We start from the raw sequence: 17,218 nt of genomic DNA, 5'->3' as shown, positions 1-17,218 counted from the left end.
AAGGGTGGACAATGAAATTTCAAAATTTTAGAAATTCAGCATTTTTAAAAAAAAGTTTTGAAAAAAAGGAAAAATTGTTCTATTTCCAACTTTGCAAAATGGAAATAACTGACATTTTTGTGAAGTTGTTGTTATCAGCTCCACAAAGGATTTGCACATCAAAAATAATTCAGCAAAAGATTCTGAATTCCAAATAAACTTGACAAACTGCTAGACATGTACAGACACTTGGCAAATAGAAAGGTGAAATTCATCAGGTAAACTATTCACAGCAAATTATGTTCCTAATTCTAGTCTGCACAGAAAACGATCGGATTTGAGACATTTGAATACATTTCATTTACAAAATTTTGAATCTATGACTACTAGGAAGTCATAGATTTTTAAGGCCAGAAGGGACCAGTGTGATAATCTAGTCGGACCTCCTGCATAACACATCTCATAGGACTTCCATGTAGTAAGAACACCAAAACAAGTCATTAACTTGTGATTGAACTAGAGCATATGTTTGAAAAACACCCAGTCTTTATTTAACTTCCAGGGATTCACCACAACATATTGTGCCTACATTCTAGCTGATAGGACAGATACCAGACTTCTGGCCTTCCACCCTTATACTCATTCCTTTTCTTTTGCATCTCCGAGTGTTTGGTGACTTTGTGGAACGGGCACCTGTTCAAAAATTTTGAAAAATTTCAGCACAACCCCTAAAGTAGGAAGGATATCTGTGATTAAGACACAAGGTTACAAGTTAGGAGATCAAAAGTAATATCCTCATCCTTTTCTGCCATATAAAAGGGCAGGAGAGGTGTAAAGGGGCCCTAAATGCCATATCTGTCTGGTGGAGGATCCTCCCAGCACAGGAACGTGAAGACAGCTGTAAAGCTTCCCCCTCACTCCCCGAGGACCACCTTGGTCCTGACGCTGCCTCTGCTGACACTGCCTGACTCTGTCTGTGCTAGTGTGACACACAGAAGAAATCCTCTGTCTAGGATTTGGAAGAGAAATGACACTGAGTCTTATTTATATATTTAATTTTTAATTAAAAAATAAAGGTTATTTTAATACATCTCTTGCAGCCTTCGGGCAAAATGCACCCTCAACAAGACTTTAGGAAACATGATGCATATCTAGTCTTGGCACACAGGTCTTAAAAACAAATGCGAACTTTCTTCAGTCGCTTCTTAACTCCATTACTCTCCCCTAACCCTGAAAACATTTAAATGCTTTTTGGGGGAAAAAAAATACAAACCCTACAATAATTAGAAATGGGTCTGAAGCAAAAATCCCAGTTCTGGAGCAGCTTGAAATCCAAACTGTGATCTCAATCCAGATTTTACCCAGTGGCCTCTACCTTTATAAAGGTTTGCCCCACAACCCAGATATGATCACCTCAAACCTCCAGGAGAGATCTGAAATCTGAACCATGACCTGGGTCTGAATCTTGCACCTATCTTTATAATGGGCTGAACCAAAACCCTAGGTCTGTGCATCCTCCAAAAAACTGTTTCACTTGGGCCCATGCCTAACAGAAATAAGTGCTGGTTAAATGAGAAATCGTGCTGTAAAAGTTCCCCTGTTCCTGGCAGTCGCTGCCTTGAGGCCAGACTAAGTACTCTGTCCATTTCTACCTTAAAAGGCAAAGATACGGCCAAGCGAACACACCGAACCCTCCAAGATGGTCATATCACTACACAACCACCTCCCACGGCATGAAAGGAACCCTGGGCTTTTCCTGATTCTCCAGGCTGTCTCACATTTCTAGACACAGTTTCTTCTGGAAGATAGCTGTAAAGTACTCAGGCCCCCTTGTTATCTGCAGGAAGGACTTAGACATGCTGTTGGGAAGGGAAAGACTATCACCATATGCACTGGGTTTCTTTGTTCCACGGTGGCCCATGCTGGTTGATTCCCAATGGCACAAAGTGCACAAGCTCCTGACTTATACACAAGGTCTTTTTGTTTTATTTATTTATTTATTTTTGTTTTTCTCTTTCCTTTTTCTGTGGTTTTTTTTTCTTTTTTTCTTTTTTTTTTTTCCTGTTTTTCCTCTTTTAACTTGAGGGCGTCGTCTCCTCTGGGGAGGGCTCCACTGTGTGCTCCGGAGACTTTTCCGTCTCCAAGGAGACTTCAGGCTTCTCCTCTGTCAATTCAGGCTCTTCTGGGGCCTGAGATGTCTCGAATATCTGCCTCTGAACTTGGCTGTTCATCTTTTCCTCTGCCTCAATCTCTTCTGAGGTGGGGATGGAGTTTTTCTTTGGGCGGCCTTTGGGCTTTGTCGGAGCTTCCTGTCCACCTTTCAGTACCTGGAACAAAGATAATAAGTGTTTGGACCATTCTGAACTGCACTGGTGTCTGCCATCCAAGTTCCTGATGGTACTTTTAACATTAGGATGAAATCTATCCCTGTTCAAAGAGCGGGCCCAAGGTTTAGGCACCCTTACCTCCTACTCCAGACTCAAGTAGAACTTAAGTGATGCGTAGGCCTTGTGGGACTTAAATGGGGCTTAATTAATTTAAATGGAGGCAAGTACAAACCCAGAAAACACTAATATCTCAGACTTTACGTAGGGTCCTGAGTTCAAGGCGGGTTGTAAAGGGGTCTCAATACAGAGTTGCCAACTTCCTGACCGAACAAAACCAAACACCCTTGCACCGCCCCTTCTCCAAGGCCCCACCCTGCTCATACCATCTTCCCCCCTCCCTCTGTCGCTCGCTCTCCTGCATCCTCACTCACTTGCTCATTTTCACCAGGCTGGGGAGGACTTGGGAGGAACCCAACTCTCAATACAGCACACGTACAGGCTTGTCCAAAATTCAGCTCCCTTACTGAGATTTTCTTTTCATTCTTAGCTTAAGTAACAATCAAACCTCAGCTTGAGTTTCCAAAGTGAGTTTTTCTCCTCCCTTCAGCTCTCTCTTGTCTCTTAGAGACTCAATCCTTTTTACTCCTGCTTTGGAACTAATGAGACCCACCTGGTCTTCCTACCAGGATGAGTCAGCAAAATAGCTCTGCCACCTCTATTATCTCCATTTTGCACACAGCGGAACTGGGGCAAAGAGAGGAAGCAACTTGCCTAAGGACACGCAGTGAGTCAGTGACAGAACCAGAATGGAACTAATGGGACCTGACTGCCCTTCCTTTCCTCTAATACAATACAGGACAGACACAGAGTGTTGTCATTATTGTAGCTGGAGTGATGTATTGGACAAGTGGGCATTCTAGATGTTTTTTGAAGGACAGGGAGGAGGCTTGGTGTACACTAACTGAGAAACTGCATGTAAAGGCTTGAAGTTGGGAGTGCATGAAGGAGATAAAGGGAAAAGTCAGAAGAGAAATGTGGGCAGACCATAGGGAGCAGGAGCAGGTGTACAGGAAGAGTTGGAGGCAGGGTCAGAGTTAAAGACAGCTTTAAAAGTGAGAAGCAGGGACATCACTTATCAAAGCTGGACTTAGCTTCATTGAGTGGAAGTCTCTTTATGGTCCAGGTGCACCCCCAATTCCCACAAGCAATAAAGACCCCAGGGTTGCCAAAAAATGAAAAGGGAGAAATTTCTGCTCCTCCCCCTTTCGTCCCTTTGCTTTGAATCCGCACTGCTATCCATGGCCAGTCTCACCCAACATACATTCAGCCATGTGAGCCTTTTGAGAAACCAGTTAGCAGTAACAAACTGAACTTTAAAATTCTGGACCAAATCCTCAGCTAGTGTAAATCAGCATAGCTTCATCGGCAGAATTTATGCCAAAGACTTCCAGTTGTACACCCAGATTTACTCCAGCTCAGGATTCATCTCTCTGACATTAGATTGGAGGCCTGGTTGGGAACCTTTTGATCTCTTACCATTTTCTTCCACTTCATCCTGCGGTTCTGGTACCAAGTCTTCACCTGGAGCTGAGTCAGCCCCAGTGACTGGGCAAGGTCCAGCCTAGAAGACAAGAGATACAGAGACTTGACAAAGGAAATGAGTCCAGATGCACTGCAGTAGCCAATCCCTGATTGTATCCTGTAGAGAGAATGGGGGGCTCACATACAGTGAAGTAAATTCCAGAAAAAGATCGCTATCAGCTTCTCCTAACTTGTCTTTTCTCTCCAGTTCAGAGGAGAATTACAAATCAGTATAAACAGTCATGATCCAAATTTAGGATCCAAAGAAGTATGGTCTTATGGAAGAAGCAAGAATGATCTAGTGGTTATGGCGCAGAATAGGGAGATAGGATAGCTGGTCTGTTTCCATCTCTTCCTATGTGTTTTGTTGGGCAAGTGAATGAGGACAAAAGTTCAGTCATCCAGCTGGAGACAACTTGGCCCTGATATTCAGCACCTTTGAAAATCAGGCCTTAGGTGTCTCAAGACAGCACCCAAGAATTCACACCCAAAATCAGAGGCCACCTTTGAAAATTTTGGCTGTCTTTATTGTGCTTCACTTTCTCTATATATAGACTGGAGATAAGGATGCTTTCTAAACTCAAAAAGGTGTTTGTGTGTCTGAATTTATTAATTTGCTGATATTACAGCGATGAGAGCTCTAGAAATGCCTATAAATAAATTTGTGTGTGTTGGGCCTTCCGGGGAGCTACAGTAGACAGCACAAATGCTTATCCTAACTTATCTGGGCCAAACCTCCAAATCTGTAGTGGTTCCTTTATGACTATTAATCTATTTATTTCTTTACAAAACCTGAGATCTGGAGATCCTGGGCCAAATTCATCCCTGATAAAATTCCTTTATTTGTCACTTAAGTGAGAAAAAATCTCTACCTAGTGGTTCAGTGGAGCTGTATTCAGGATGAATTTGGCCTTATGTGATTCAGAAATTCTAAGTAGAGCTGGGCAAATGTTCTGCAACAATGTGAAGCCATGCAAAACTCAGATGGGTTCAGGTGCAAACATGGGGTTGCATCTAAACATATTTTAGGTCCTGTGAACTTTCTGTTGACCTTTTGGTAGCCCCTGAAACAACATGTTGTATGTCCCTGAAACAACTTTGGAAACACGTTTTCCAAAGCTGAGTTTTTCATAACAAAAGTTGTGATCCAGCTGGATAGATAGTGGGGACAGTCACACACACCTATATTCAAATACCCTAGCAAACAAACCCACATGTGCTTTCCTCACTTTGGGTCCCCTTTGCAGTTAGAGGGGCTGATTTTCCATCTCCTTATACCACTCACCGTACTGAATAGCTGGGGTATTGAAGTCAAAGGAGCTACATGGATGAGTTTGGGAGATCAGAATCAAGCCCACAGGTTCCAGACATTATCCCATCTGCACTCCTTGGCTTCTAATTAGCCATGCAATTAAGTAGCTCACCATGCTCCTCAATGTAGGACAAGAGTGAGTGCAGATCTCAATTCATGCCCTTGCCACTGCGTTACCAGCTCATGAGCTCACATGGGAAATATGTCTGCTTGACGAACTCCTGCCAGGAAGCCTGTGTCTTGTCACACCTAGATTACCTGTAACCTTTACAACCTCTCTCCATGTTCATTAGCCTAGGAAACCAAAGAAACAAATAGAGAGAGAGAGAAAGGAAGAGCTAGGGGAGCAGAGATTGCTCATCAGCCTTGGTCATGTACAAAGTCAAGAAACCTTCATGTCTCTAATTCAGCAGCCAAGATTGCTTTGATTGATGGTGTCACTCAGCTGGTCACATGAGGCAGTGCTGAGCCAGTCAGCACAACACCTGAGCCTTAGGGGATAGAGAATCATGCCAAATGGGCCAGATATCAAAAGAGCCCAGCATGCTGGGTACTGAGCTCTTTCAAAAAAAACCATGGCGTAGGAGTCACTATGGGAGCTAGTTAAAATTTGACCCCATTTAGATGCTTAGATGGGAGTTGCGCTCATTTGAAAACCTGTCCTTGATTGTGGGTGCTAAGTGTTTGAAAATCTGGCCCAATGTGACCTGTGCTTTGGTGACATGCGTCATCAGGTGAAAAAAATAAGCATATAGCTTAGAGGCAGGCTTGGCAGAATTCCATATGTATTTTTTTTCTTTTGGCAGATAATATTTATTTGTAAGCTTTTTGTATTGTTAATCAATTTAAATTTTCACAGTTGCAGGAAATTATGGGGGGGAGGGCCAGGCAAAAGGGGGCAGTCACACAATAATAATTTAAATGACAGACGTTGTCAAGATTCAAAAAGCTAAAGCTTTATAAATGTCAAGATCACGTCAAAATATACAAAGTAAAATGTCCTGAATCAAATGATAAAAAGTTCTCTAGCAGGATTTTTCTTTATTATCTATGGTGGCAGGTGGGGTGGGGGGGATTTAGTCAGTTTGTGTGTGTACAGTGAAAACAACATTCACTGACTGATAAAAATCTAATCCTTCCAACCTTAGGCCTTAAAAATTGTTTAAACTAGGGGTTGGTGACACATGGGGTTTAAGGTTTTGTGAACCTCTCAAACACTTTCTTTAGGTTTGCAAAGCTAATCTGTGTTGGCAACCTTTTCTCCTGTAATTTAAACCAACAGTTTTCTCCCTACACACCCCGACACATGGGTGATTCAAGTTCTTTAAAACAAACCAAAAAAACCCCTCCTTTTCTTTTTTTCGCTAACGAGAGGCATGTGTAATGCATTTGGCACAGAATAAACCCAAAAAGTTAGGCTGACATGACATGTGAATCTCAAATCACTTTGTAAATAGTAATACACTAAGCCTCAGAACTCCTTACATGAGGTAGATCAGTAGTTACCAAAAGGGAAACTGAGGCACAGAGCGGTGTGGCAATTTGTCCAAGATTACCATACAACAGGTTAGAAACAGAGCCTGAAACAAAATTCAAGTGTCCTGGCTTCCACACCAATGAGGTGTCCATTGGAAAACACTTCACAGAGCCACATTGCCTCAAAGGGTAGTCTCAGATCTCCTTTGTGAGAGTTCCAGACAAACGGCAGTCAAACAAGCCTAATTCAGTATAACTAGAGCTGATCGGGAAACCCAGACACTTCTCCCCCCCCCCCCTTTTTTTTATTACCTTTTCTACCTTTTTTCCACTGGGAAAATTGGGGGGGTGGAGTAAAAAGTATGTGAAATGGAAATGAAAACAAATTTCACACTTTTTTCCAACTGAAAACAAATTGGAAAATAGTGAAAAAGTACATGAACATTTTAGAAAACAGTTAAATGTGAAAAGTGGGTTTTTCCTCACTTTCATTTGCATTTTTTTACCTTTGCTCCCTTTTTCTAATGTAAAAAAAAAGAGAGAGAAATGGGTAAAACTTCCCCAATCCAAAAGCTGAAAATGAACAGCTGAAATGTTTTATTTCCCAAACCTGAAAGGAAACTACATTTTAAGTGAAAATGAACATGTCATTTAGACATACATGGATTCAAAATGAAACAAAAATGTTCATTCAACTTAAAATGTTACCGTTTTAGGGGTCACCAAATGAAATCAATAAGCAGCAAGTTTAAAACAAACAAAAGGAAGCGTTTCTTCACACAACGCACAATCAACCTGTGGAACTCTTTGCCAGAGGATGTTGTGAAGGCCAAGACTATAACAGGGTTCAAAAAAGAACTAGATAAGTTCATGGAGGATAGGCCCATCAATGGCTATTAGCCAGGATGGGCAGGGATGGTGTCCCTAGCCTCTGTTTGCCAGAAGCTGGGAATGGGCGACAGGGGATAGATCGCTTGATGATTCCCTGTTCTGTTCATTCCCTCTGGGGCACCTGGCATTGGCCACTGTTGGAAGACAGGATACTGGGCTAGATGGACCTTTGGTCTGACTCAATATGGTCATTCTTATGTCATTTTTGTTTTAGTTTTTGGAAAACAAATCACGCTGATTTCAAAATGAATATTTGGGGGTTACGTTTTCCAGTCAGAAATCGGAACAATTAATTAAAGTTTCCCTGTGGAAAATTTCAGTTTCACCAAAACCATATTTTCCAAAGGGGAAATTGTAAGGTATAAACATCTCAACCAGCTCTAAATATAAACATAAACAGTATTGGTCAAGAGACACTCAGGGAGAGATTGTGACCTTCCCTACTGGCGGCTGCAGTGAGGCTGTTGCTCAACAAACCCAGCTCCCCATTACACCTCTTGTTTATGGGCTAGTCACAGTCACCGTCCTCTATGTTCCCTGAGGGCAAAGACTGCTCCAGCCTAGTGCTCATAGTGGAACTAGCTTCTCTAGAGGGGTTGGGTGATGGGCAGGTTTCTGCCTACACACCCACACCCACACCTGCACTAGCCAGTGGGACTGAGCCAGCATGGGAGAGGGAAAACACGCTGTGCCCTTTCAAAGGGTGAAGCAGGGGGAAAAGCTTTGCTCTCTATTCCTTGCATGTATCTCTCTGCACAAATACATGCTGCTATGCACATGTATTGAGCCCTCTCTTTATATAATGCTCGCGGTATGTGGTTTCCATTCATTCATTCTATTCAGGTCACCTTTGATCCTGGGAAAAGTTAGCCTTGAAATCGAATCCGGTCTTCTGCCCAAGTCCTCCACCAATGGTAAAGTCATCTTTCTCAGTCCAGAAGATGTCACAGTTCAACTAGAGAGAGCTCAGCACCGCAATGGCTGAGCAGCCCTTCTGCTACCTCTGCTTTTTCCACTTTAAGGAACATTTTTGTCCTGTGTCTTTTTAAAGTAGTCGTGATAGGCAATGCCACGGGAGAGACTCTCCCCTCAGTGCAGAAAGCCCTTGCTAGTCACGGCCAAAGTGTCTTCCAACTAGCCCTTGCCATGCATCACTGTGCCCTGATCCATTTGAAATGAATAGAAGTAAACTAGGGAGGAGCCAGATATAGTTTCCAGGATGTCCCCTCACCTTGGAAAAGCTACTGTAGTTCAGAGACAGTCTTTAGCATTTAAAGACAATGTTAAAGGTACCCGATGAAGCAGTATGTAAATGGAGATCACGTTTCTTTACGGGAGTCACACGTGCACTTTGCACTGGGGTCAATGACTGCACCCAGTGCTAGCCACTGGAGAATCAGGCCCCCGATGTGCGACTTACACGACCATATACATCACTGCTGACAGTTCAGCCTAGAGGTCTGGGGATTTGTTTATAAACAAACTAGGGAAATGCAACCGAGATGGAGCTACTATAAGATGGGTAAAAAACTTGTTGGAAAACCATTCCCAGAGAGTAGTTATCAGTGGTTCACAGTCATGCTGGAAGGGCATAACGAGTGGGGTCCCACAGGGATTGGTTCTGGGTCCAGTTCTGTTCAATATTTTCATCAATGATTTAGATAATGGCGTAGAGAGCACACTTATAATGTTTGTGGATGATACCAAGGTGGGAGGGGTTGCAAGTGCTTTGGAGGATAGGATTAAAATTCAAAATGATCTGGACAGACTGGAGAAATGGTCTGAAGTAAATAGGATGAAATTCAATAAGGACAAATGCAAAGTACTTCATTTAGGAAGGAACAAATCAGTTGCACACATACAAAATGGGAAATGACTGCCTCGGAAGGAGTACTACGGAAAGGGAACTGGGGATCATAGTGGATCACAAACTTAATGAGTCAATAGTGTAACACTGTTGCAAAAAAAGTGAACATCATTCTGGGATGTATTAGCAGGAGTGTTGTAAGCAAAACACGAGAAGTAATTCTTCCGCTCTACTCCACGTTGATTAGGCCTCAACTGGAATATTGCATCCAGTTCTGGGCGTCACATTTCTGGAAAGATGTGGACAAACTGGAAAACGTCCAGGGAAGAGCAACAAAAATGATTAAAGGTCTAGGAAACATGACCTATGAGGGAAGATTGAAAAAATTGGGTTTGTTTAGTCTGGAGAAGAGAAGACTGAGAGGGGACATGAAAACAGTTTTCAGGTACGTAGAAGGTTGATACAAGGGGGAAGGAGAAGAATTATTCTTCTTAACTTCTGAGGATAGGACAAGAAGCAATGGGCTTAAATGGCAGCAAAGGAGGTTTAGGATGGACATTAGGAAAAATTTCCTAAATGTCAGGGTGGTTAAACACTGGAATAAATTGCCTACAGAGGTTGTGGAATCTCCATCACTGGAGACTTTTAAGAGCAGGTTGGAGAAACACCTGTCAGGAACGGTCTAGAGCAGTGGTTCCCAACCTTGTTCCGCCGCTCGTGCAGGGAAAGCCCCTGGCGGGCCGGGCCGGTTTGTTGACCTGCCGCGTCTGCAGGTTCGGCCGATCGCGGCTCCCAGTGGCCGCAGTTTGCTGCTCCAGGCCAATGGGAGCTGCTGAAAGCGGCGGCCAATACGTCCCTCGGCCCATGCCGCTTCCAGCAGCTCCCATTGGCCTGGAGCAGCGAACTGCGGCCACTGGGAGCCGCGATCGGCCGAACCTGCAGACGCGGCAGGTCAACAAACCGGCCCGGCCCGCCAGGGGCTTTCCCTGCACGAGCGGCGGAACAAGGTTGGGAACCACTGGTCTAGATAATACTTAGTTCTGCCATGAGTGCAGGGGACTGGACTAGATGACCTCTTGAGGTCCCTTCCAGTTCTATGAGTCTATGATTTCACTCACCTGCTCAAGGCTGCACTGGGCCCTATATTCTCCTCTGTGAGCTCAGAGTTTTACCTACGTTTCCTCTGGTTTTCTGAGTGTCATGTATGTAAATCCCCTGTAGATGGCTCGGTCTCATAGGGTACACCTACACAGCAAGCAAGATTCTGCAGCCGCAAGTCTCAGAGCCCAGGTTTACAGACTCAGGTTTATGCTACAGCACAAAAAATATCTGTGTAGACATTCGGGCTCCAGCTCTGAAGCCTACCCCCATTCCTAGAGCTCAGGCACCAGTCCAAACACCAACACAGATATTTTTAGCGCTGTAGCATGAGCCCGGATTTGCAACTCACAGTTGCAAGCTTCTTCCCTAAGGGTCATGGCCCTGCAGCCACTTTCCCAGCTTTACCCCCAGTCACACCCCAATCCCGTTCCTCTGACCTGTCTGGCGTGGACAGATACTTCTGCTTTTGGAATTTCTTCTCCAGCCCCATCAGCTGGAGTTCTGTGAAGATGGTCCGGCTTCGGCGAGGCTTTTTCAACCGCGGGGTGGGCTGCTCCCCTTCTGACTCACTGCTGGCATGAGTTTCGCTGGCTGGTGTATCCGCACTGGTGGCTCCCAAGGAGGAGTGGGGTGACAGTGCTCGGGAGCTGGGAGCTGCAGGGACAAGGTGAGGGACCACAGAGGGCTGCCGGGTGATGACGGAGATGAGAGGATATGCCCTCAGAGATGGGGACCCTAGGAGGGAGGAAGCAGAGAAGGGAAGTACAGTTCAGTGGCAGAATTGTTCAGTGGATAGTGCCCTGGACTGGGAGTCAGGAGACCTGGTTTTCATTCCTGGCTCTGCTGCTAACCTTCTGTGTGACCTTCTTTAGCAAGACACTTCCCCTCTTTGGGCTTCTGTTTCTTCCCTTCCCCCCTCACCCCGCCCCCCGCCTCGCACCCCCCACTCCCCGCTTCGTCTGTCTCATCTATTCACATTGTAAGGCCCTTGAGGCAAGGAGTGTCTTCTACTGTGTGTTTGCCGAGACGCCTTCTCTAGGTGCGACTGTAATACAACTAATAAATAATCTATTCAGTCATAAGCAGAGCGAGGCCAAACGTTTCAGATGAGTAGAGTCTAATTAGCCCAAAAAAATGCAATTGGAGATGACCCAAAACTATTTGCAAATTCAGATCAAACTGGGCAAACAGATTTAGCCAAAACAATCAGCGGGGGGTGGTTTTTCTTTTTTTTTTTTTACATCTGAAACGTTTCATTTAGACACTTTCAAAAATGAAACATTTTGATTTTTCATTTCAAAACAAGATTTAATTTCTAAATGTAATTAGATCTATTTAAATAAAAAGGTTAAAAAAAAATCCAAAAACTAAACGTAAAAAAAACAAAATATTGTCTTGGGTCAACCCGATATGATGATTTTTTTTTTTTTTTTTGGATTGTTAGGTTCAGCCACCAAACCGAAAAAAACAATTGTTTGCTCAGTTCTAGCCGTGAGTGATCTATGCATAGAGGAGGTTCAGTTTACCATGTAGTTTTGCTGAGAGATGAAATCAAACCAAACTTTATGCCCGTCAGTCATTTAATCTGTGCAACTTTCCTTCTCTGTCAGCACCGAATGAATCCCTAGAAATGGGGCCACACTGAACCATCAGGGTTGTACTAACCCTCAGAACTAGGAAGAAGTTCAGCTCTGGCTCAAGCACCAATCTTTGTGGCTCGGGGGCCATTCTGGAACATCAAATCCAAACATGCCCAAACGCTCGTGGAAGTTCTGATTCCGACCCAAGCTTCCCAACCCAGGCTTGAGTCTACTTCAGCAGCATCCCAGGTCCTAAGACCTGTAAATCAGGCATCCTCTTACACCTTTGTACAGTGAAACTGGACCAATTTGTGGGGAATGTGTGTTTCATTGTGGTGCGATAGGAACAAGAAATGTTGGGTCACGACTCCTGGATTCGATTCACTGCTTTACAGCTGACTTGCTGTGTGATCTTGGGCAAGTCACATCACTTTTCTGTGCCTCAGTTTCCCCATTAGTAACACTGGAATAATAATCCTTACCTCAGAGCTAAGACTTACCTAGGGAGTTAAGGTTTAATTAATGATTGTAAAGTGCTTTGAGATCTTTAGACAAATGGTGCTTTAGAAAGGCCAGGTATGAGTACCATCATTGGGCCAGATTGTGAACCTCTTACTGCTACTGATGAGCACCTGTTTACACAAGCAGTTCTGTGGATTGGGCCTAGTATGAGCAACTGTTCATTGAAAGTAAGGGGCTGACCATCTGGCTCAGCGAATGAGCAATCACGTTACAAATGCTGTTAAAAGCCTGTGAGTTTCTCTCCTTCTGGATAAATTATCCTTTCAGATATTATCTCATTGTTCATGCCACCAGGATTAGATTCTATTATTGTCCTCTGAGCTAGAGGACAGGGGTGTCAGACATAATCAGTCATGCTCCCTATGGTGAGTAGCGCAGAGCAAGCCAAAGAATAAGCCTGCACTTAGCAGCTCGATAATCAAAAATTACATAATCATGGTGAAGTCTTAAAAAAGGGCAGTTCTAAGAAAGATGGCTGAATTTAGTCATATCTGACTAAATGATTGCAGTGCTATCCAAACCCCTCCAGTAGCTGCAGCGATCTACAAAACCCAGCTGATTGCTGTGATCTCTACCACTATTTTTCCCTTCACATCAAAACTTTATTCAATTTCAAACGAAAACAAAACCTGAAATCCAAGAGAAGACAAGACAAGAATTTACCAACAACCATTAACTGGTGTAATAGGAAAAAACAGTGATGTTTTGTTTCTATGGATCCTTTGGCACCTCGTGACAACGGTGATTTACAAATCCACCAGCTCGCTGGGCCAAATTCTGCCCCAATTTACCCCCCAATGGCTGTACAAAGAGGGTAAGTTTAGGTATAACTCAGCCCTTCAATTTCCAGTGCCCAGTGTCTTGAATTCTGCCTTCACTGATACTTCCGCAGCCTCATTGACAACAGCTGGGTTGCATGGGAGTAACTTAGGGCAGAACCTCGCCCACTGCATTGGAACCATCTCGCCAAGAGACCACTGCCATTTCTTTCTCTGCCACTGTGGTTTATGAACGGCGATGTGCTCGCCCCCAGCCTGCAGCCTCCTTTGTGCCAGTTACACCAGGGCAAACAAGCTGCAGGGCCCCCCACTTGGAGAATACCCCTAATTCAGGAGGCCCTCTGCAGGAACCATGGGACCAACTCTACCCCTGCCCTGCCTGGCAGGAAGTCCTGGCACAGGGGATGATATTGGGTGGGACCAAAGACATGTTGGTGGAGTGGCTGGGTGGCAGTCCTAAGCCTTGTCCTGCTGCTATGATCCATGGGGGCCATAGCAGCTGGGCTATAATAGGGCAGCCTCAAGGGCCCCTACCAGCGCCCATCAGGCCCAGGATAGGGAGAGGGCAAGCACCATCCCTTGTGCCAACACAGGATTGGATATGGCCCACTCTATCTCCTACTCCAATATCAGGAGGTCTTGGTTAACAGCTTCCCAACCCTGGTACAGAGCCCAAGACCTCCCTGCTCTGCTGCAGGGCTCACACTCCAAATCTTTTCTCAGAGCCCAAAATACCATTCCTATTCTTGCACATAGGTGGCTTTTGGCCACAGCCAGACATCTCACTGATACTTTCTCCCTTACACCCCTGCGTGTTTCCCGTGTAGCAGGGAAGAAACCACAAGATTGTCAAAGAGCAATCGATCACCCAAGCTCAGAAACTTCTGAAGGGCTCCAGCTGACTGAAACCTTGAGAGGGAAGCATTTTTACAAGGGACTGGCCTGTAGGGAGCTTAGCAAAGGGTATTTTATAGCAGAGCAATCAGCATTCTTCTTTGGGTTAGGGGCGGCACATGGGGCTGCACAGTGGGAGAACTAGAACAGCTCCCAGAGCTAGGAAAAACTCAGGCATCAGGGATTGTTCTTTAGACTGCCGAAAGCTACTTATGTAAGAGGAATGTGTAGAGGGGAAAAGGGAATCTCCTTCCTTGTACCATGATCACTGGCCTATGTGTATGTTTATTATTGTAGTGTTAGGTGTGCAGGGTAAGACACAATGTACGACAATTGATGAATGCTGGGAAGCACAAGGAAGCAGATTTCACGAGAGCATGGTTCCAGATCTTCAAGTACTCAGTCCCCTCAACTGGGACCATATTTCTAAGTGCTTAACTCCCATTTAAGCCCCTAAATAAGGGATGTATTTTTCCAAAGTGCTCAGCACCCAGCAGATCCTGTTGTGACACATCTAGCCAGATTTTCAAAAGAGCTCAGCACCTTTTTATTTTGGTCTCTATACAGAAGCACGCACTTACGTTGGAAAATCTGGTCTGTTACCCATGAATGCTGGGTCGCAAGTCAGGATTTGCTATTGTCAGGCTGCTCAAGAGTGCTAGGCAGTAAGCAGCTTGTTAGAGCCGTTGGCTCTAACTATTTTCTATTCATTTATTATTTAGGAATATTAAAAAAACTGTAGGTCAAATATTGGGCCAAACAATTGTAGCAGCATCTCTTTAATTGACCATTATTAAAAATAATAGTAAATAATAATTTATTATTTGTATTTCCATAGCCTCTAGGGGTCCTATTCATAGACCAGGAACCCATTGTGCTAGGTGCTGTACAAACATAGCACAAAAAGATGGTCTCTGCCCAAATGAAAGCTTCATGTTTAAGCTTCTTTCTAGGTATACTCAGTCCTGTCTTGACATGGGGAATGGGCTAGATGATCTCTTGAGGTCCTTTCCAGCCCTACATTTCTATAATTCAGTGAAGATGCCTCACCTTCACTCCAGCACCTGACAAGGTTTCTCAGATTTCTCATCCCTAGTTCTGAAGGAATAAGGAGAATTTGCCATGCAGGATGGTTGAGAGATATAGCAAGGAGAGCACTCAGAAAGATATTTGGGATCTGAGACTACCTTACACTGTCTGAGGGAAGGTTACAGTTACAGAAATGGGCCAAAGTCTATGATCCTTGGTCTCCTCTGTCACTGGTTTAAATCAGGAATAGCAGCATTGTAGCCAGCAGAGTGATATGGTTGAGACTTTCAAAGGAGCCTTAGAGAGTTAGGCACCCAACTCCCAAAATCCCAGCCATACAGGTGTAAGTGAAGCGTTGAGGAGGCCCCATGGGTCTGACTAGCTAGGTACATTTATAGAGCATTGATCACTGAGGAATCTAGGCTCTAGATCATAAAGTAAAAAGCTAGGGTACAAACTGATCTGAATCTAGATACCTCAAAGATTGGGGGTGTTTGGATACAAAGCCCTTCCTGTTCTATCTAGATATACCATTGATAATGTTTCAGTCACTATTGTATCTAGATTCCATTTGCACAATTCAAATCCAAACACAGTTCTGGATTTCAAACACCCCTAAGCTTGGATCCAAATATAGATTCTGAACATCCCAGAGTTCAACAGTGTTTGGATCCTTCTCTAGACAGACACAGTAATTGTGGAAATGAAGCAATTTCTTAATCTACAACAAATTAAATATTGGCAAATGGCTCTGTCTGCTCAGTGCTGTCATGACTTGCTCAGTCTCAAACGTAAAGGAGCTGAGACAGCTGTTTTTCCACTCGGTAACTCTGTCTTATTGAACAGTTTCAGTTGGATACAGACTATAGACTTTCCCATATCACTGTACCCAACACCAACAACAGTTGGACTGTCCCTGAAGTGACCAGATGTTAAGGCTGATTTATCCACGGGTTGTCATATAATAATAATACTTTGAATTTCTATAGCACTTTTCATTTGAGCATTTCCAAGTGTTTTTAAAAGAAATCAGTGAAGCCTTACAGTGTCCCTATGAGATGAATGACTAATATTGTGCCCATTTTACTGGTGAATAAATGAGACAGAGTGAGGTTAACTGACTTGCTCAAAGCCACATACTGCCTCCGTGGCAGGGCCAGGAATAGAACCCAGGAGTCCTGGTTCCAAGTTAGAGGCATGTAAAATATTTATAACAAAATACAAAAAGACTCAGAATTCAAAAGGATATTTTGTGGGGGGTTTTCATCATGACCACCAAGAAAACACCAGGAAAATCATCCCATTTCCCCAAAAGGATTTAATCCAGAATGAGACTTTTTACCAGTCAAATCAGGCTCATTTCTCAGGCATAACTCAGATCCATATGGCAGCATGTTACATCCACTTCCCACAGACGTGAACACAAGGTGCAAGCCAATGGAGAATCAAGTTCCCCTGAGCCGTTTCTGAGCCCAGATGTGCTAACAGGAACTGAAAACACTTGCTTTTCATGAGACCGACCTGAAGTCCGCTCCAACCATCTGTTGGAAGGTTTTGATTAAACTTCTTATGACCACTGGACATGACACAATATATACCACCACAACCCCCACTGGATCACATTTCAAAAGTTTCATGAAAATTAAATACTTCAAACAAATCTTTTTTTTAACTTCTTCCTTCCACCTCTGGGCTCTGTGCGATCTATGCTGCATACCTTTGACACAGACAAATAGAAACTAGGGGAGAAAAGGGAAAGCACTAATTAATTGCACTGTGACTGCCGGCAATGACAGAACAGTTTCTCCTCCTGGGCAAAGTCAGCTAATTCTGTTTTGGAAAGAAAGAAGAAGGAAGGAAAGATTTATGGATCAGCTCCCCTTGGCAGGTTAGCTCAGCTTGGAGGCAGAATGAGATCTCACTCAGAACACGCTGCAGCG

The 17,218-nt window shown here is 44.0% G+C and overlaps 1 protein-coding gene across 1 annotated transcript in view; it reads right to left on the bottom strand.

Annotated features, from left to right (window-relative positions):
• Positions 1-1,991: 1,991 nt before the first annotated feature.
• The window catches only part of BARX2 (BARX homeobox 2), a 51,016-nt gene continuing 35,789 nt past the window's right edge, over positions 1,992-17,218 (bottom strand). The window contains exons 2-4 of the mRNA XM_007068592.4: positions 10,912-11,209; positions 3,843-3,927; positions 1,992-2,306 (exon numbers count right to left, since the gene is read on the bottom strand). Of these exons, the coding sequence (XP_007068654.1) occupies positions 2,055-2,306; positions 3,843-3,927; positions 10,912-11,209 (635 nt within the window). The 3' untranslated portion in view covers positions 1,992-2,054. The remainder of the gene's footprint in view (positions 2,307-3,842; positions 3,928-10,911; positions 11,210-17,218) is intronic.

The sequence above is a fragment of the Chelonia mydas genome, chromosome 22 (genome assembly GCF_015237465.2).
Source record: "Chelonia mydas isolate rCheMyd1 chromosome 22, rCheMyd1.pri.v2, whole genome shotgun sequence".
Classification (NCBI taxonomy): Eukaryota; Metazoa; Chordata; order Testudines; family Cheloniidae; genus Chelonia; species Chelonia mydas.
Note: the sequence above shows the minus strand (reverse complement) of the source record. Positions and strands in the feature narration are given on the sequence as shown.